The sequence below is a fragment of the Lissotriton vulgaris genome, chromosome 3_1, assembly GCF_964263255.1.
Source record: "Lissotriton vulgaris chromosome 3_1, aLisVul1.2, whole genome shotgun sequence".
NCBI lineage: Eukaryota > Metazoa > Chordata > Amphibia > Caudata > Salamandridae > Lissotriton > Lissotriton vulgaris.
In genome coordinates this window covers 1,881,645,595-1,881,667,595 of record NC_141689.1, presented here as the reverse complement: position 1 = coordinate 1,881,667,595, position 22,001 = coordinate 1,881,645,595, and the positions used below count along the sequence as shown (strand labels likewise).

General features: G+C 43.7%; 1 protein-coding gene across 1 annotated transcript in view; it reads left to right on the top strand.

Annotated features, from left to right (window-relative positions):
* Nucleotides 1-22,001, top strand: part of PDGFC (platelet derived growth factor C) — an 819,997-nt gene that overhangs the window by 544,715 nt on the left and 253,281 nt on the right. Inside the window, exon 3 of the mRNA XM_086962342.1 lies at nt 18,604-18,784. Coding sequence (XP_086818468.1) covers nt 18,604-18,784 — 181 coding nt within the window. The remainder of the gene's footprint in view (nt 1-18,603; nt 18,785-22,001) is intronic.

The window sequence follows — 22,001 nt, the reverse complement described above, 5'->3', positions numbered from 1 at the left end:
GGGGGCTCAAACCTAGCCTGTGTAGCAGTGGACACAAGAATCCCCATTCTAGGGAATCAAATGTCTTAGTGGCGTCCTGGAGCACTGCAATTGCCAGGACGTGGGTGGTGAGATAGTGTATCAGCACAAATAGCGTCCTGAGATTGTGTGAGGTGGACCTCCTCGGCACAAAAACGGATTGGTCCTATCTAACTATCAGAGGGAGCAGTGGCTTGAGTCTATTGGCCAGGAGTTTGGCAAAGACCTTAGCGTCTAAATTGATGAACAACAATAGGCGATATGAGTCGCATTTTGAGGGGTCCATGTTGGGCTTTAGCAATGTAATGATGATCCCCTGCCTAATGGACCCAGGCAGAATCCCCAGTTGCAAGGCTGCTTAATAAACTGCTAGGAAGTACGGAGCGAGGATCTCTGAGTACGCCTTATAGAATTTAGCCGTGAGACCATCTGCCCTGGGGCCTTGTCAGCCTGCAGACTCTTTATAACCCTATGTACATTCTCAACTGTAAATGTGGTGCCTAGGTATTCATGGTGCGCTCTGCCTAGCCACAGGAGCTCTATTGAATCAAAATAGTTCTGCAGCACAGCGTCAGGTGGGTTAGACTGGGAGGTATATAGGTGCTTGTAAAAGCTTCTTATAGTATCTAGGATGGCTGGTGCCGTAACCACTAACTCATCGGCGGAGGTGGTAGGTTTTGTGATATACTGTGAGCCTCTGGGTGGCTTCAAGAGATTTCCCAAGGTCTTTCCGGGCCTATCTCCTTCACCGTACCTATGCGCCGTGGGGTATTTATGTAAGAATCGCGTTTCCCTATTCACCTCTTCCTGGAACTCTGTTATTTTATCTCAAATGTGTCTTAGCATGGCCAACAAGGATGAGTGAAAGTATTGTGTTTCCAGTGTCTGTATTTCCGTTTCTAGCCGTCCCAAACTACCTCGGATATCTCGTAGCACCCCGGATTGAAGGGCTATAAAGGATCCGCTGATCACCACCTTGAACACCTCCCGCAATGCTCCAGCAGTGTCTACTGACCCAAACTTATGCTCAAAGTACACTGTTATTTGCGTCCGGATCTTTTCTATAAAGACCATGTCCAAGAGTGCGTTAGGGGGAAGGCACCTAGCAAACGGTTGTATGTAGGGCTTTGGTACTGAAAGGGTTAACATGACCGGAGCGTGGTCGGACAATTTGCGGGCGTGATGCATGGCCGCTCTGGCCCAGGAGTGTAAGTCCTTGGATGTTAGCCAGACGTCCAGTCTTGACCAAGCTTGGCATTGTGGCATGATTCATGTGCCCTCGCGGGCGGTGGGTTGAAACACTCGCCAGCAGTCTATTAATTGGTTGTCAGTCATTAAACCCTTTAGCGCTGTTGCCGCTTGCGGACGGTGTGTGCGTGAGGTACCTGCACTATTGGCTGTGAGTGACAAAACAACATTAAAATCACCTCCCCACAGTATCGCAGCTTCCCCTAGGGATTGCATCGTGTGCCATACAAGTCGAAAGGAAGCAGGATCATCAGCGTTCGGGCCATATGTGTTAGTAATAATAAACTGTTGGTCAAATAGTGACCCTAGTAATATTATATAGCGGCCTTCTGGATCGTTGAGCACCTGCTGAGTTTGCCAAGGCACACCTCTCCTAATTAGTACAGCCACCCTGGGAGTAACTAGAGTAATTTGAGGTATATACATCGCTCCACCAATTGGAGATCAGCATAGATCAAGCTGCGTCTTTCAGATGCATCTCCTGTAGGAGACAAATGCCAGCTGCATGTCTGGCCTGCTTTTCTATGGTCATTCAGACCACGTACGTTCTAGTTAATGCAGTTTAGCTTTGACATCTATACACTTTTATATCGACATATACTGCTGTAGGAGTGAGTCTGAACCAGTGCGTACTTGGACTAGGAGTGGTAACATTAGCATCTGTAGGATGTTCAGCAAGTGGTCTGGTAATAGTGCGTGGATAATGTGTCTTGCTCCCTGTTTGTAAGGCTAGCTTGGACATATCTATTGTGTACTGCGGTGAACAACAATTAATAACAACTTCCCCTTCACTGACCCCACCCACACCACCCCCCCCAATCAGGTTGTGTTGCTCAGGTAAACATCCTGACCAAAAACATGCACCCTTGAATCTGAGGGCTAGAGGGAAATATCTCATGGGGAGCGTGGGCTTGCCGGCATACTGCCCTGTCGCTAAGGTGCAGGGTGGCCAAGCATACTGTGTACTATCAGTGTTTAGGAAGATTTTTCTTTGTTTTATAAAAGTAAAAGGAAGGGTGAGGGACACCAAGAACATGCATGTCTCACAACTTGGAGGACGTGGCAGCATAGGACAACAAACTGAAACACATCAGTTACCATGCTGCGTGCAACTGCTCGGGCATAATGAAAAATAGTGGTTATTTAGTCATTATCACTTAGCTGGCTGCCCGGTGAATTAGTCGTCGCTCCATCCCTGCTGTGATGCTTCCTTGCTGATTATTTGGCAAACTTTAGAGCGGCGCATGCGTCAGTAAAGGTCATGGGCTTGCCCCCAGTCTGCATCTCGAGCTTGGCAGGGTAAAGCATTGCATATTTGGTACCAGCTTTTTGGAACAGTTTTTCAGCTGGAATGAACTCTCTGTGTGCCGCTGTACTGCCTAAGTAAAGTCTGGGTACAGTGCAATGGCAGTTCCTTGATATTGTACTTCTCCTTGTTCATGGGCCATCTGTTACATAGCGTATCTGTCCCTGTAATTTTATATTCTGGCTATGACCGGGCACTGGGAGGTGGCCTGGGACCCAGAGTGCGATGGACACGTTCCACTAGAAACATAGCAATTAGGTCGGAGTTGAACAGTTCTTTCAGGAGCCGTTCTACATACTGTTGCATGCTTGTTATGTTCGTGGACTTTGGAATTCCAGTGATGCGAACATTATTTCACCGCAATCTCGCTTCGAGATCTTCATTGCATGTCCTTATCACGTCCAGCACTTTGTCCATTTGGAGGAGTTGTTCCTGTGCCTCTGTTTGTCGGTCGTCAGAGTCTGACACTCGGGTCTCAAATGCGTTGAGTCTATTTTCATGTTTCTCTACCTTTTGTGAGACATGATCCATTCGCACAGCGAGATAGTCCAATTTGGAATCAATCGCCCGCAGACTGACTTTCACCTCACGCAGCATGGCCTTGATATGGTCCTCCTGGTCAGATTCCATCTGGGTTTCTGGCACTATTGTTTGCGGGCTGATTCAATGTCCTGTTGTCTATTGGCGCATTTATCAAAGCTTAACTTTGTCTGTTTATTATCTGTTTTACTCATTATGCCTCTTAGTGTTGTACACTGCAGTGGAAATCACACCTCTCAACTCCAGTGCAGCCGGCCCAGCTGTGCGCCGCCTGAGCGTTCCTCCAAATCACGATGGTGCAGTACTTTGTCTCACTTGTTTATAAGTGCGGGCTTCATCGCAGTGACTCCTGTAGTAGCGGGTTTCTCGCTTTTATATCCCGCTGCCCCGACACACAAAGTTTCCTTGGTCCCAATACACGCACATAAAAATACACATGCAATATTTTCCTGGAGGCTGTCTCTGTGCAGTTTGTCTGCAGAGTTGATTTATGGCCCAGTGCGGCATCACCTGTTGTCGTAGTGGGGGCCACTAATCGTGGGGGGCTGTGAAGGTTCTAAGTCTAATTTGAATCTGTCATCCCGATGGACACAGCAATGCTAAGGAGGTCGCAGTGGGGGCTGCACCCGCCCACCCTCCAGATTTGGGCTCTCCTCTGCAGTTGTCGCGGCAGGCATCTCCTGCCTCCCAGATGCGGGGGCAGGTACCACTACCGCCTCGCTACTCACCAAGTCTTCTGGCTGTAGGATCTCCATGGCATCTGCTGCGTCTCATGCTCTCCTTCGGCTTCACAGGGAATCTGCACCGCGATCTCCGGTCACTCTCACAGCTCCGCAGCACAACGCAGGAAGGAGGTACGTGTCTGCGACGCAGCTCACTTCGCTCTCGTGGTGTCCCAGTCATAGTCGCTGCGGCGTGCACTCACATGGATGCATTTTCTAGGCCAGGTAAGCTGCCAGGCCGCAGCAGTAGGTATCATGGAGTCACTGCTCCACCAGCTATGTCCTCACCAGTGCCGCCCCGGCTCTCAGTTTACAGCCACGGGCACTGCATCCGCCACAGCAAGGGTGTTGGTCTTGTGGCTTGGCTATTCTAGGGGGCAATGTAATCCACATCCACCCTCTGGCTCCGCGGCTGCAGACACCGCGCGGGCCGTTGCCACAGTTATTCTCCTCAGGCCCGAGGTAGGCCATGGCTACACGAGGTCGGCAGCAGCGGGCAATAGGCAGCGTATTTCTATTCCGGCATATCAGTGTGTGCCCCTGACATAGGCACACTTGATGCCCTTCATGGACCCCTGGGTTTGTTGGTAGAACACCGGATAATTGTCGGATGGTGTGTTCGGCCGGCAGTGCCTCTTTACCAATGGGCCATCTTTCAGCTCGGCTCGGCCACGTCCCTTCTTTTCCTTAATGAATTCAGCACCTTACAACAATGCCAAAATTTGGCTTAAGGATTAAAGCAAAAGTGGGATGATGCCAGCTTCTGCTGGATTACAGATGTTTTGAATGTCAGGTTATTCAGACCCTGGGAGGTAATTCAGTATTAATTTTGTAAGATTTGTTTATTGTTTTTTATCGTCTTCCAACGTGAAAGAGGCTTTAAAAGCCATATCTTTATAAAGTCAGGCCATATTCCTTTGAAACATCTAAAGCAATTTTACAGACTCCCATTTTTGGCATTGAGTGGTATTGTATCCTTTTACGAGATAACCAGAGAGATGTAATTACCGAGATCTCTACTAAATAGGATAGGGAATATGATATTAAATTAATTTAAAAAATGTGAAAGGAAATATGGTAGTTTAGTAACAAATCCTTTTGTGGTGCCAACCCTTGACAAATTAATTCTAACACAAGGAGACCTTATTATAAATGAAGGCTGTTGCACATGCTCTATCCCAATATATTACTCTTTTGTTTTATATCTCAAACGAATTATGTGGGTGATAGGTGGCATGTGGTAGAATCCTAAAATACAAGAATTTTGGATGGAGGTTTTGCATGACATCCGTATGTGAAGAGTTCATTATTTTGATACCAGGTTATTAAATAATTTTGACTACATGGTCTTTGGAGCCACAAAAGAAGAGTTATATTTATAGATATGTCTATTGCTCGTTAATTAATTATGCTAAGATGGATGTCTTCATCTGCATCATTATTTATTCACTGAGAGGAAAAAATGCACAGTGTAAGTCAGTTACTCGTTTCATGTGTTGAGACTAAACTCTATTATTAATTTTCATAAATTTTGAAATATATGTGTGTGTGTGCATGTGTGTGTGTGTCTGTGTGTGTATAATGTGGTCATCAAAGTGATCCTGTGAAGATTCTCCATTTGAATTCGAATTACATTCTCACATCTCAGAGATATGTGTAAGAAAGGATAGAAACATATACCACTGAAAGAGAGGATGTAAAGTTTTGAATGGGAAAGAAAGTGGCAATACATCTGATAACAGACGTTTTCTTCTTTGTATTTGTTGGAACTCTGCATGTAGTGTGCTCTTTTCTGAAGCAACATAGTTATCATAACTACTAACTTCATCTTCATTAACACTAAAGAAAGAGAATTTTATTCTTCCTCCATATTTCACAGTAATCTAGCATGTGATCTGCAACAGACTGAATGTCCCCTGTCTTTACTGACCTTGGTCCACTTTCTTGAAACTTATCTTACCATGTAAACTTTTCTGTTACTACAGATTTCTTTGGTAGATAGCTCTAAGTAGATGATTATGATAGATACACCTGTGCCACACACACATTCTGTATTTTCTCCTTCAAAACACAATCTGAAGCAGGTTAGGAATGCACAAACTACACAAATCCTTTTTGCGTTCCATCTTTCCTCTAGCTTAATGTGCCATTTATAGTCTCCCCTTATTTTTTATCAAAAACTGCTATTTAAATATTTCTGAACCAGGCATTTGTTTTATATATTTGGGATTTTTCTTGAGCGTGGAACAAACAATTCAGGAATTGGAGAGCTGTATGTACAGAAAGACAACTCACTAGCTAGATACTATAAATACCTACTTTGTGATATTGATGCCACAAAAAGCTACAACAGTCCCAAACTAAGTTACAAATCTATACCATGCCTTATGTGATGTGTGTTTTTTGATGGAAGCCTATCTTTTGCTTCTGAGTTGTTTAACAGTCCTGTGTCTGCAATGTGTTATTATTTAGTGGTAGCAAATAGAGTCAGGCGACCCGCTGGTCTTTAAGGATCCATATTCTAGAGAGCCATGCAAAGTTGGTGTGGATTGTTTTAGTGAAAGATGTTCCACTAATATGTTTGGTGCACTTTTTTTGAAATTTTGAAGCCAGTCATGGCATGGTTGCCATATTGTTTGTATTTCAGAAGCAAACCCCCAAAGTAGAAGTTTGTTTCTGAAATTGAAAAAAGCAGGTCTTGTCTTGTTGACCTATTAACTTTGTTAATGCATTTTGCCTATGCTGTGTCAACTTCCACCCATTTACACCTAATTGGCTGGTTATTGTCATTGCTTCACTGTCCCAAGAAAACCTCCCCAGTACCTTGAAGTTAAGCCAACTCTCACCTATCCTCAAAAAGCCTAAAGCAGAATCTACTTTCGTAGACAATTACAGAATATTATGAACCCTTCACAGGCTTGGCAAAGTCATTGAGAAATGTGTTGCCATACAATTGAACAAATTAATGATGATGATTTGTTATCTCCTTGTCAGTACGGATTCATAGAGGATCAGCACGGACACTGCAATGTTAAAAGCACTAAATGACGTTAGTTGGATGCCAGATGTAGTAGAAGTTTGACTTATGGACCAGTTGGACCTGTTGAGAACATTTGACACAGTAAATTACAATATACAATTAGAGACAATTGAAGTCAGGTCTTCAATGATCAAGTACTACATTAGTTCAAACCCTTCCTCCTGAGTCATTCCTAATTAGTCAAACTGAGAAACTGCACATCATTCTCTATACAGGTATCTAAAGGCATTCCACAATGAACTGCTCCTTTTTTCTGTGCTGTTCAATTTCTGTGGCAAACCTCTCAGTCTGCATCTTAAAGCAAAAATATTTTCACTTTTTAAAAAGTTTAATAAACGTTTTACATTTTTCCTATACTTTACTATAGGGTGACCTCGACCCCATTCTTGTGGCGAAGTCCACCTACAAGTGAAAAGTTACTAGTAGTAAATTTACAGTAATACATTTGGCTCCAAACCCATATTATATAAGTATACCCTTTGTATTAAATTTCAATCCAGAAATGGTAAATAACTGAAAAGTAGTAATTTACTACAAAGTGTAAGAGTAAATCTACATATGTAAATTTACCTTTGTGAATCGGACTCTCTGTTATTAAGCTCCGCCAATATGCAGAATACATTCAATTGTACTTTGAGTTGTATTCAATTTATTACTTACATGCACTTCAAACTGGCAAGAAGAAATTACAAAAGTGGATGACATGTCACATTCTTGACATTTAATCCACAAAGTACTGAGGGTATGCTTATGTCCCTTAAATCCACGAACAATATCAACCCTAGTCTGACAACTGAATTAATAGGTATTTGTTTTGCATCCTACCCCCGGTATTTTGTCAAATCTTTTGGATTCTAGATAAACTCCATACTATCAATAGCACTTCATATGCACAATCTAGCCCGCTCAATTAATTGCTGCCTTCATCAGTTAAATATAATATAATTACTCCTAACCAATGAGCAGCTGACAACTATAATCCAGGCCCATATCTTCTTCAGGATCCATGTAGGAAATGCCATCCTATCAGGCCTCACTGCAAACTCCCTTCCACCTGTTAAGGCTATCTTCCACCCCACAGCTCAGCTAATTATAAAATAATTCTGAACACATTACTCTAGTCACAGGTCAGCCCCTGGTAAATGGTACCAGAGGTACCCAGGGCACTGTGGCCAGGGAAGACCTCTAAGGGCTGCAGCACCTATTGTGCCACCCTTAGAGGCCCTGTACCTTTACACACATACACTGCCTTTGCAGGCTGCTTTTTTTGGTGCAGAACAAAGTGAAGAGTCAACATGGCACACATCCCTTAGCGCCATGCCTACAACCCACTGCCCTGGCATAGGTCAGTCACCCCTCTAGCTGGGTGCACTATACCATTGGTGAGGGTACAGGTGCATGAGTCCTGTGCCCTTACATTGTCTAAGTCCATTCTTAGACATTATAAGTGCAGTGCTGCCATTAAGAGTATATGGTGCTGTGAGTTTGTCATTACAAACTCACAGCACTATAATGGCTACACTTAAAACTGAGACGTTTGGTATCAAACTTCTCAGTTCTCAGCACACTAAACCCGCACGGATGCCAGTGTGGGATTTAATGAAAAATGCACACAGAGGGCATCTTGGAGATGCCCCCTGAAAACAAACTTACCACTAGTGTCCAGGCTGAGTGGCTGCTTTCAGCTGCCACCACCAGACATGTTTCTGGACCCTTGGGTCGAGAGCCTGCTGCTCTCTGGGACCTGAAACAATGCACATCCTGGGACGAGGTGCCAAGCCGCCTCCACCAGGATGGGCAGGGTTCACAAAGGGGAAGCTTCAAAGGCTTGCTGCCTTTGGGAGCTTCCCCAGGCCACTTGCTGCTCTGAGCAGCTGGTCCCCACTGATTCTGACCCCCACTTTGGGCAGGAGAACCAGTGGGAAAAACAAGTGAGGAAGAGAGGTATGCCCACCTCTGCCAACTCCACCCTTCAGGTGGGGGAGGCAAGGTGAAGCACAACTCTCAGTCCACACTATCTTGAAGATGGGGGTCTCAGCCAACAAGGGACTGGGCTCATGCCCCCCTCTCACTGGAGAATGGCATAATAGGGGGTGTACTCACCCCAGGAAAGGTACCCATTGATCTCTGTCTTTTACCTACCTGTAATACCCCTAAATTTAGAATTTAGCTGCACCACTGAACCTTGCTTCCTCAGACAAGAAGAAACTACAATAATAATAATAAGAAGTACCGAACAGCCGTGCAGCAGCTAATAAGAGGAAGACGCCCACTGTCTTGGCCTCAGCCCTACCGGCCTGTCTCCACCTCAAACCTGCTCCTGCAAAATTCTGGCGTGTCCTGCAGTGTGCAACCTTGAAAACCCTGGAGGATCTGCCTGCCTTTATCCACAAGAACTTTGTCTCCCGTGAACACCGAATTTGTTCATCTGCAACCTCTGGCCTTGGCCGTAAACTGCGAATCCGCACCACTCTGCACTCGTCGTCCATAGCCCAAGCTCGAGTGGGCAAACACCACGAGGAGGTCACCCTTGCGATCCTGACCAGAGATCTAGTGACCTCTGACCTGCCTTAAGCCCCCAGCCGACGCCTGCAGTCTTAATCCAGAAAGCCCCTCTAACCACGACCAGGAGCTGGTAAGAAAATCTGACCCCAAAAGGCACCCCTGCACCCAACGCCTCACAGCCTTGTGCGCCCAACCGACGGTGCCTAACCAACCCCTAAACTTCCCAACTTACCTCTCGAAGTGATGGTCACACCCAGAAGGCCTTTGTCTCCCTGCCTGCAGTGCTTTTGCAAACCGGAGGCTCTCCATTGAAAACAACAGGGCGTACAACATCAAAACAGCACCCTGCACCCGGCCGCTCCAGTGCCACTGAGGGTGCACCTTTGGTGCTAATTTGTTTCCCCATTTGCCCCGAGCTAAAGCCCAGGAGCTTTGCTCCCACAACCCAGTGGCCTGATTGCCAGCAGTCACCAACCGGAGGCCCTCTATCCCCCATTGGATAACATTGGGCCTCAGCACTCTGCACCCGCCTCCCTAGTGCCGCTGAAGGTGTAACGAGAGTGCATCCTTGACCCTGGGGAACCCTTGTCCTAACCCCTGAAGCTCAACTCCAAAGAGCGATTACTTACCTGGTAACCGTTAACTCTTCATAGGAATCCATTGACTGTTTTTCTCTGAAAAATGTTCAAAGTGTGGAGTTGATTTGTATGGAAACCTGAAAGATAATAATTGTGCAAAACTGATTTTACTTACCTTTTCTCTAGGAAATGTCCCAAGTAACATAAAAGTAACTTCCCTGTAATTCTTATTGCAAAATCGATACAAAGTAATTGTACAACATTCCACAGTATTGCATTACCAGTCATTCAAACTGTAACATTTACAGTTGCATTTCAAACTGTATATTTACTGCAAAGTATTTATCAACTTACCTGTGCCAGGCTTGCCTGGTTCTAGAAAATAAAATAACTATAAGAATATTTTTTTACAAAAACAATTGGTCTGAAGTTCAGTCTTTGAGTGTGTGAATTAATTTGCTGACTGAATGTGTACAACAAATGCTTAACACTGCCCTCTGATACTGCCTTACTGCTCGGCCACACTACCACAAAAAGAGAGTAAGGTTCTCTATAACTTTACCTCTGCCTAACTTTGGGGTTCCACAGGACACTGTGCACACTAAACCTCACTTTGCTATAGTATAAAAAGAGCCAGCTTCCTACAATTAGTATTCTGAGAAATGATAACAAACTTGAATACTTTTTCATATACATTCCCATAGAGAGAGCTCTATCTCAATGGTGTAGATATATGCTAACAGATGTAAAGTTACTAGTAGTAACTTTAAATTTGTAAATTGGGCTATAAGAGACTCCAAGTCCTGGGTGAAAACATTCAAGTGTACACCTAGGTGTAACTCTCCTCTTAATAGTCTAGAATAGCAAAGATGTGGAAAGTTCAACCTAGGTTTATACACATGAAGAAATATACATGTGTATATATGCTTTTTGAATTGAGCTCTCCGATTTTACCAAACTGCCCCTCTTGTATTGTCTCTTGATTTTGCCTTCAATTGTACTGATTAGAGACAAGGAGCCTTCTGTACTCAGCTTTCGGGTCTTATGGGTCTTGTTGCAAAAGATTGCATTGTGTCAAAAGTGCATAAAGCTGAGGTATTTTTAGAATTTCTTTTTAGCATGCTACCACAGGCTGCAAATGCAAGACATACTACTTTGTTAATATATTTCGCAACACTTGCAAGATTGCTTTCACATTTTTTCTTGGACAGATGTTAATCTATGTGTTTATATCAAGTTTGCTGGTTTGCAAAAAAAATCCCTCCTTTTTATGCAGAGGTTTAACCTTTTTCAGAGTATGACATATGTATGAGGTCATTTTTTTACCCAAATTAAGCCGCAGGCATGAGATTTACTTACTTTCCTTTTGCTGTCCACCTCACAAGCACACAGAAAGCTGTGCCATGCCAGAGAGCCCCAAAGGGGCTTATAGTAACATTAGCATTGCCTTCCACTGCCATTGTCACAGAGGATCAATGAGCTCTGTAGTCTTCATTGCAGCAGACATCAATCATTTCCAATACACTTGGTCAAGGTAACTAATTGTTGCAAATGATTAATAGAGAAATAGGTTTTTAGAAAGACTTACAAACACACACATAAACACATAACTCTCTCTCTCTCTCTCTCCCCCCCCTCCCCTCCCCTTGTCGCTTGGTCCCAAGAAACCATCCTGGTCCCATGGAATCGAAGTAGCCAATTGGAAAAAGGCTTGTCGGCCAATGAGTAAGCTTTTTTTTTTTAAATTGCTGTACTGTAGGAGTCCCACAGAACCAACTGTCAATATATCACTTACTTTCAAACCTTAATTTTTCAAAAAGCGATGAACTGATTTACAGCAAATCCATAAAAGCATGCTTCCTGTCAAAGGTGTTTTGGGAACCCCTTGCCACTTTTTCTCGGCCCTCACTTGACGAATCACCCCACAACTTTTCAGTAAGGAGCTGAAGTGGATGAACTTTCCTTGGGAAAGTTTCATGAAGATTCATCAAATGGCCCTAAAGTTATTAGGGAACCAAAAGAATGTGCTACAAATTTGCCAATAACACATTTGTCTTCAAAACCACATAAAACATGTGTTAAGAGGTCTTTAACCACTTCAGGCCACATAAAAAGCAGCCATAGGATCAACAACTAGGTGTCCCTGCACCCCAAACTGAAGAGCAGAAACTCAAGCTCCGGGAGTGTTATAAATAATGATCACATTGTCTGGTAGTCATCTTTTCCATGAGCCCTCAGACTTAGTGAAATACTATTAGATGTATTTAAAGGAGTCTATTGCCTTTCCTGCAGCCCCCACAACTTTGGAAAATAGTGTTGGTGGTGCCCCTGTGCCTCCTTGGGATACCACATGGAAGACAAAGGCCAAAAAATAGCCCTTGGGGTGCATTATAGGGACCTTCTCACTGGGAGCATAAACATTTAATGAGCAGGTCTTTGCCAAAGCGGCTTAGCAGCTGTTCTTCTTTTTGTGTCTTGTTCTATTATTGGTGTCTCAGCATCATCAGGGACATCCATGTGTATCATTCTATTTTGGGGGAGCCCCTGAGGGGGAGCTACAAGTGAAGCCCTCCAACCCCACTGGTTCCGCATACTCACCAGGAAGTAGCCTCCTTTAAATTCTTCTTCCACCATACGGGAAGACTCCTCTCTTGTTCCTTCGGCAGAAAGCATCATGCTTCCTTCTGTGGTTTTCATTTCTAGGAGGATGGGGACAAGCGGGACAATTTTAACAGCCAGAAGCCCTGGGGAAGGGGTCCCCAGGCTGAGAATCAGTCTGGGAATGTGGTCACATGCACAGCCCCTTCCAGAGCATTAAAAAATATATATTCTTCATGTGCAAATTCCTGAACACTGGCTCACCTCTGGAACATGTTTAGAAATTGTGGTCAAAGGTCAAATTCTTTTAAGCTGCATAACTCGGGCTCTGGTGGGACGATTTCAATTTTTTGAAGTCATTCTACTCTTGGTAGTAAGCTCTACCCACCAAGTGCAGTTTTAGTAAGTCTTCTAGCCTCGAAAAGGGCATACTTACTGGGGAGCGGATGAACTAGTTCTATGTGTAAATTTCCTTCTCTCTTGGCTCCTGGTGCTCCTCTCCTACAGGTGGGATCTTCTTGCAAAGACCCTCCAGTCTCAGTCAGCAGAGCTCCCTCTTGCCCACACTCTCAATCCTTGGAGCTGCCTAGCCCTCTTTCAGGGTTCCTGGGAGGCAGTGTAGTCTAGATCTTCCCCCAACTTGTCCTCAGGGGGCATAAGAGGGGCAGCACATTGGTTGTGGAGAGGCCCATCTAGTCCTGGGAGTCAGCTGTTGGCAAAGTCCTTAATCAATCAAGGGCATCATGTGGATTTTCTTTCCAGCTGACGATGATATTGGTGTTGTCACCTTCCAGACCCAGGGTCTTGTTCTCTGTTTCTCCCATGTGGAGGGGTTTATAGATGTGGGTGGAAAGTTCTAGATATCAGAGAGCCCTGGTCAATCTTAGGATGCACAAAACAAACACAAGTAGGTGATGGACGGAGCGCTGAAACTTTCCAGACACTCATCTCCACTCACAAATCTGGGTTGAATCCATCATCATTCTTTAGCTCACTTTGCCACCCCAGTTCAGACCCAGCCATATGCAAATCAGTCTTGATCCTGTTCCTCATGGGAACAGTCCAGCCCGAACTACCAGGCCAGGTGTTCCCTGGTCTGAAACAACCTCCTGGGACCGGTTTCGGAGTAACACCCCTTATCAGCCAGGGTAGCTTGAATCCAGTGGAAAAGTGAGCAAGGGACCCACGTCTGAGCATACCCTGCCACCTTAGGATGCCACATCATCTCTCCACCCTTGTCCCAACCCTTCTGCACAGCATTGTGGGACAATCCAATATGGCAGAACCCTACTTCTACTGGGAGAGCTCCTGCTCCCAGCCAGAGGTGTGGTCATGTAAATAACCTGCCCCTCCTCTGTGGTCACCCTAAACTAGTTCTGAGGCAGCTCCCCCTCCCATTTGGGTTGGAGATAAAACTGTTTAGCAGGACAATAGAGAGTGTCAGCATAGGTGTTTGCTACACCTGCCTGTGACACTGGACACGACTTGGAAGTTAAACAAGTTACTGGGCAGAGCCCCCAGGTCATCCTGTCAACTTGGGAAACTTCCTCCACACATCCAGGACCCTTTGTCCATTATCTGGGAGTCATGCACATCTCGCTACAGGTGAGCTAACAACAGTTGTGTGACACTGAACACTGGCAAAAGATCTTTTGGTTTTAGGCAGGAAAATAGTAAATTAAAATCTGACTTGATCATTAGGTTAGATTTTAAATTAGTATTAAAATAAGTCTTTGAATTATTTCTCTAGCTGCTGCAAATCTGAAATTAGCATTTAGTGAATGTAACAATGTTGCCCAATTTTACCTTATGGAAGCAGCCAGCCTTGCTAAGGGTAAATTAGCATTTGGGAATGCCACACTGTAAAGACCTTTTCACCAATTATTTCTACATGTCCTACATTTAAATATCATGTACATTGCCTTTATGAAAAGTGTTATTTTGGCAGGTGGAATTTTCAGTTTAAAACTGCCACAGGCATGTTACCTGTATGCATCTATCAGGCTGCACACAACAGTTATGTCTCAGGTGCAGCCTGCACATGTGCACACATGTGTGTGCACACATGTTCAAGTGTTACCAGCCCAGTGCCCCTTACCATGGCTGTGTTGTAGCAGTTTTATCCTCAAAGGCATACACTGGTGGTAAACAATCAAAGTACAATTATAATGATTTTACCTTGTGGGGTCTCAGTTAGTGTGGCTCATCTGCAATAAAGGACGGAAAAGTGAATGATCAAAAGCAAAAAATCCTGCTGGACTATATGGGCAGAACACATTTGCAACACTGATGGTGTTGGTTATATTGGTTGTGATATAGGTGGTGGTAGTATCAAAAGCATTGTTAGGGGTGGTGTTGGTGGTGGTAAGTATAGGTATGGTATTGTTGTTGTATTGCCGGTGGTAGTATTGTTGGTATTTTGGTGGAAGTCATGGTGTTAGTGGCAGCGCTATTAGCGTTTGTGTTGGTGACATGGGTGGTACCTGCTGATTGTGGTGAAGGTGTTATTATAGGTGGCAGTTTTTGGTGCTGTTAGTGGTGGTAGTATCAGTGGTATTCATGCTGGTGGTGGTATTGGTTGCTATATTGGTAATGGTATTGTGGTATTAGTGTGGTTTTGGTGGTGGCATGGTTGGGGATATAGATGGTGGTGTCACTGGTCTCCCTGTTGATGGTATTGATGATGGAGTTGCTGATGGTATTGTTGTAATGTTATTGTCAGTATTGTTGGTAAGGTATTGGTGGTGTGGTGGTATTTGTGGTGGTAGAGGTGGAAGTATTGGTGTGATATTAATGGTGTTAAGCAATGCTTGTGATATTTGCCATGGTAGGATTAGTATTATAGGTGGTGTTGGTAATTGTGAAAACAATGATGGTGGGATTGGTGGTATTGGTCAAGGTATTAAAGGTACTGATATTGGTGCTGCTGTTGTTAGTAATGGCTTAAGTGGCATTGGTGGTCTTGGTGGTGGCACTGGTAGTATTGGGTTTTTTGGTGGTAATTATGGTACTAATATCAGTGCAGGAAGCATGGTGGAAGTGGTGGTATTAATAGCCATTTAAGTAGTAATGGTGGTATCCTTTACATTGTTGGTGTGACATTGCTAGTAGTGTGATATTGGTGTGGTCTTGAGGTGGTGTGGTATTGTGGTGACATGATATTAGTGGTATTAGCATTGTTGGTGATGTGGTGTTTGTGATATTGGTAGTTTCTGCTGGTGTGCAATTCTGATGTTGGTAGTGGTGAGTCTTGCTGACAGTGTGTTATTGGTGACGGCGGTGTTGCTGTCTGATAGAACCATGCCTGGCTATAGTGCCTCTTTGTACTTTCAAAGTCCTTTTGGGGTAAAAGAGATCCTTTAATCAGCTGTTACAGCACCTGTATCTCATAACTCATTGATTGCTTTTTGCGTATCACATAGGGAAGTCTCTTTTAAATATGGTTCTCCTTTAAACATGTTAAGATTGGGCTATACTTGATTGCAACATTTAATTTACTTGTACGTCCCTATTAAAGTGGTACAACACATAGCCAGGGCCTGTAAATTAAGCATAACTAGTGGACCTGCTGGACTCATTGTGCTACCCACTAAAGTAACCCTAAAACTTGTCTCAGGCCTGCCATTTCAGCCTGTAGTGCAGTTTTAAACTGCCAATTGGACTTGGCAAAATAGTTCTTTTGCCAGGGCTAAACCTTCCTTTTCAATACATGTATGTCACCTTTAAGGTAGGCCCCAAACAGCCCATATGGCAGGGAGCATTATATTTAAAAAGTATGACATGTGTTTTTAAGTTTTATATGTCCTGGTAGTGAAAAACCCCTATATTTGTTGGAGGATAACATTTGGTTACCTTATTATATTTGATGAGTCCTGACATTTGATTGGGAACAGGTAGAAATGTCATGTTTGGACTCAAATAAATTGTAATTTAAAGTCCTCTTTAATGGTAACTATTAAGTAACAATTCTGAAAATACCACTTTTAGAAGGTTGGCATTTTCTTGCCCTAACCATTTGTTGCCTGCTACCAGTATCCTGGGTCACATGACTGTGAATAGCTTAGCTATTGGGCTTTGTGTATTCCACTCAGGCAGTGAGACAAAGGGGACTAGTGTTGCCGAGATGGGCCACCCTGTTTGGATTGGTAGGGCGGTGCTGTTCCCTGTCCCAATTACATTTCAAAGGGCTGCATCCAGCACAAACACATAGGAACCTCACGCTAGGCTTTTTGTCACCCCAGACTTCTTAGAGCCATGACAGGAAAAGGGAACAATGTTCCATAACCGGATGTGGGGGTATTCTTGAAAATTCTCCCACTTCAAAGGTTGGCACCAACTCTTCGCTACACTCTGCTGGAGTGAGTTCTAACCCCCGCATGTGGTACCCTCAAGTCCTGGACACTCGGAGGTGACTTTAATCATGCTGATTTTGCCTTACCCTAAAAGTTGGGTGTTGGAAAAACTTGCACCAAAAAGTGGCCTGAGAACTGATAGAAGATCGGGGCCCACCTGCCCAGCGATTATCTGAAGGTGCATCGATGATCGACCTGACTCCATGGTTGCTCCAGCTACAGTTCTTCTCCACAGCAGCAAATGCTGTTCAGCTGGACCTCACAGCAAAGGTCACTGGCCATGTGGAGCCCTTATCAGCTACAGCCTGCAGCTTCATCCCACAGAGATTTTTGACTTCCTAAATAGTGACAAAGTCCTATGGTAGGTAGACATCTTCTCCACAACTCCACCCAGTGTCTCCCCCATGATGACACTTCCTTCTTAGACACCGCCAGCTGCCTTGCCGCACTGAAATTCACCTTCTCAGGAACTTTTCTTCAAAATGTCTTTTAAATCCAAAGGTAAGACAAAATCGAGCATAATTCACCTTATGTATCTATGCATTCCATCGCGGTCCGCCTTAACTTTTGACTTTGTTACGGTCTTGCGGACCAGATACCAGTGCCTTGGGACCCTCACGGGTGAGTAGCGCGCTCTATAAATGTTCTGATTGATTGATACCTGTGATTGGTGCTTTGTTCTTTTAGGTGCTATTCTTACTAAAATCTTTATAATTATTCATAACTCCAGTCCTATTGACTGAATGTTATTTGTATTTGTGTCATTTTAGTAATTAAAAGCTTCTCTATTTTTTAAATTAGTTTTTTTTTTGTGCTGTGTTTAAACTTTATTACTGTTTGTGTGCTGCCTAAATACACTTTTATCTTTGGTGGGGCTAGGCACATTAATTGCTAAGAGGGATGCGTCCAAACATTGGAAGTCACCGGGTGCCCCACCCCTAAGGGAACGATTTTTAACACAGACAACTCTAGCTGGACTTACACTGCTTCTACTTTAGCATTTTATTGCCTTTTGCACACTAGAAGGAAGTTGCACTTTGGGGAGCTATGGGTTCTGTACTAGAAATACTTAACGCTACCATGTTGCTTCTAGTTTGGAGGAAATTGCTTTATAACTTGCTATTTTAATTACAATTTGCTCCCCAAATTGATTTTGGTCTGTATTCAGCTATAAGTACTCTGTATATAAATCCCGAGAGAATATCTATGCACTTGCACGTTCTGTTTTAATTAAACTGTTTCTTTGAAGCAACAAAATCAATGCAACCTAGCCACCTTGGGTAAAGCATGCACTGTTTCTGGAAATATGACCCATGCCAACTAAATTGTGGATCTGTTGGCTTGCAAAAATATATGTTTTAATACTTGTTTTTAACCTTGTAGTCTTTTTATGTTTAGCTTATCTAAACAGTAAAAACGAGTTAATACTTGAGGTATCCATGACATGTTAGTATTGTTGGTTCATCAAAGCATGGTTCTTTGGCCATTTACATACTTTTTGTGATTATTTTATGTTCGGTTGTACTTATAGGATCATGTTGATCGAAATCAAGTTATTATGATGATGAAACTTTATATGTAAACAAATGATGTTTATTTGTAGACACAGTAGAAGAGGAAACAGAGTCAATTATCTCTGTATGTGTGCTGCGAATGCACAGTTCTCTAAACCACGTTTCCCCTCGACTCCCGCCAGGTACGACTTTCTTGAGGTCCAGGAGCCAGCGGATGGCTCAATCCTCGGCCGCTGGTGTGGCGCCCAGGCTGTGCCAGGGAAGCAGGTATCGAAGGGGAACCAGATCCGAATCCGCTTTGTATCCGACGAGTACATCCCCTCTGCCCCCGGATTCCTCATTCACTACAGCCTCCTCATGCCAGTAAGTAAAACAATGTCACGCGGGAGGCTACGAACGCAAACAACAATCGGATAAAGCGTGCTTGTATATAATGAAAGGATAAAAAAAAAAAAAAAACTTGAACTCCATGCATGAAATGTAGGGCCTCTGGGCAGCAACGTACACGCACCAGGTGTGTTGCATTCTAAAATAAGCTGCAATGATAAATCTCAACCATCTCCACCGAAAGAAAGACATTTGGTATTGAATGGGATTACAATTTATTTTTTTAAATAGCAAATACTTCTTTCATAGTGCACATATTAAATGTCCCTTGATATGGAACGTGAAAGTGGCTTACATAGTTAAACTTTGTCAAAGTAAAGAATAAATACCTTGTAAATAAAATGCCTTTTTATTTAAGGAAGCGCGGAACAAGTGCTTTTGGGGCCGGTTTCTAAAACTGATACATACATTAGAGAATGAATGTACATAACTTGTACAGAGAGTAGAACAATGCTCTCAGGGTGTGTGGTTATCAGGGGGGGAAAGGTAACGCTGCCTTCCCTGCCGGTAATGTGATATCTTAGTTTCAGTTACCGTTTCCTTGAAAGAAAATAAAAGGTAATGAAAGATAAACACGTTTCTGGGGGCAGGGGTTGCTTTTCGGCATCATAACTTACCAAACGCTCCTGCGGTTGACAGAACGGTCGTGAGCGTGGGGACGGCGCTGACGCGTCAGTTCATTCATGTGGAACTTTAATAAAGCTGGCTGTACTACTTCACTGCATTCAAATGCACTTTCTCCTCAAATACAAATTCTGCAATCGCAAACCACCAAGTTCCTGTTTGCTTAAATAGACGGGTTTCCCCAGAAGGCATTGGGAAATCCTGCCCGGAACCGTAAGCCAGTTAGTTCCCTGGGGATGCATTCAACTAATGAAAGAAACTGAACACAGGAAATTCATTGCCAAATTTTAGTGAGCTGCTCAGATATGTTTTCACACTCACGGTTGTGCGGTTTCTCAGAGCTGAACAATGTGTTCTAAGGCTGTGCGTATATAATGAATGTAGGCCACTTTAGTATTGTATTCTGCTGTCACAAAAGTTGCACGTTTCTTTAAACAACAGCTTTCTTGCTTTCTTAGGCCTAGAAATGGAGTTGGGAGAAAGAAAGTGCCAGTGATGACTTGTATTTATTTAGAGCTTGAGCAGTTAAGAGCATGCCTTGCAGAGACGTTTTAAGGCATGGGTAAAGTGTGGTCTGGCCTAGGGCCCCAGCCTTTCATGGGGCCCCCTGATAGAGCAAGCTCTGTTCTGCAGATAATCTTTCCCTGATTACTTTAAATAATTCTTAAGCAGGTTGTTTTAACTGCTGTTTGCCTTTAATTTTTTTAAATGTGTTTGTGCAGTCTATTACAGAAATTTTGCAGAGAAATGTTGTGCTTATGTTTCATGCAACATCCATAAAAACGTTTGTTTAGATCAAAACGGAACCTCACAAATGAAAAATAGGAGGGGGTCACAGAGATTTTTTGTAGTAGCATTAGTGAGCTGCTGCTGTTTTACAGTATTGAAAACACACCTCACTATTTCCAAATATTAGATGTAAACACATTTAGAATTTGGATGAGGGTACCTGTGCACTCTCAGTCACCTGGCCACAGAGGGCATGAAAGAGCTGAAATTGAATCATAAATTCAAAGCTGCTCTGAAGAGGGACCCCCAAAATATGTTTTGCCCCGGGCCCCCAAAATCCTTAAGATGTCCCTGAACCCTTATAATAAGAATTCCTCCCCACCACTCATGGCCTTTCTTCAATTTGAATGTCTTCCTGGTGCCACCGCCATGAAAGGGGTGGTGGACAGGCAACTCGTAATATGCATGGCGGTGCTGCAGCAGCACTGCCACCCTATTGCTGCCCTTTCTGCTGCGTGACCTCCGCTGAATTCTGGATCCCCAGTGGACGCAGTGGTCTTGTGGCGGTCCGACCGCCACACTCTGAATACTACGGGCAGAGCCGCAATGGTGGCAGTGGCTGGACCGCCACCACAAATACAGCAGTCCTGTGGACCACCGTACTCGTAATAAGGCCCTTAGACTTCATTCATAACTAAATTGTTTCACCAAGCCATGAAATAGTGCAGCCTACGTAAAAGAATGTCAATGTATTTAAAATCATTATTTCATTTAATAAATAAACTAATAATTCAGATTCAAACATAATCTAGTATATCGAAATGTTTCATGTAATATAACATAATAATATTGTCAGTAATTTTTATATAGAAAGGATCAAGCCTAAATATAGTCATCTCATTCAATTTTCAAAAAGTAGCAACATGTAATAAATTCACTGCAGACATTCCGACGTGGTGAAGGCGTTCCAATGGGTGGGCGTGGCTGCGTCGCCCAATGTTCGCACGCTGCACCAAGGGGTTACATGTAAACTGTTTTCATTAACCACATCGCTGCGGCGGCTATTCCGCTTCAGCGCTAAAAGGGCGGGGCGGCCGCACGGCGGCCGCATGCTGGTGACACAACCGCTCCGTCACCAGCCGTGGTTGGGCTGTGCTCATGACGGAGCGGTTCCGTCATGGCCCCGCCCACCTAATAGAACGCGCCACGCAGGCACAAAATCAGCGCCGCGCAGGCGCAGCGGCCAGGCCATGACGGAACCGCTCCGTCATCAGCACAGCCCAACCGCAGCTGATGACGGAGCGGTTCCGTCATCAGCATCGAACAGGTTAATAAATGTGGTTTATAATTTTTGATACTTATACTAAATGTTTCACACATAAACATCTTTGCAAAATAAATTTGCAATAATACTGAGTTTGCCATGACACTCACAATGAAATCAGTAGAAATGCTAAGCTTATTAGTTTTCATGACATGCTTGTGAATAGTAAAGGATAAACAGTTGCTAAACATCTCAAATGCATTATTTGATTAAGCCTACGGTTTCTAGTTAGTCGTTCACGCTTTTATAGTGCTGTTACTTCAACTTTGTTCTCATTTTCTGTGCTGTTCTTGTCAATGTGTGTAAAGTGCACATTAGGATTCAGCGTAAACTCAGATTTGTATGTCATCTAAAGAATAATCAGTAGTTACGCTGTAACAAGCCCCCCTCTGATGGCGAATTAGGCCATCAAAAACTACCATAGCAAATCGTCACAAATCACTGTTTTGTCATCTTTGCCCTCTACAATTTTCATTTCATAGTATTTACATTGTTCGTCTTCCAGTTCAAGATCAG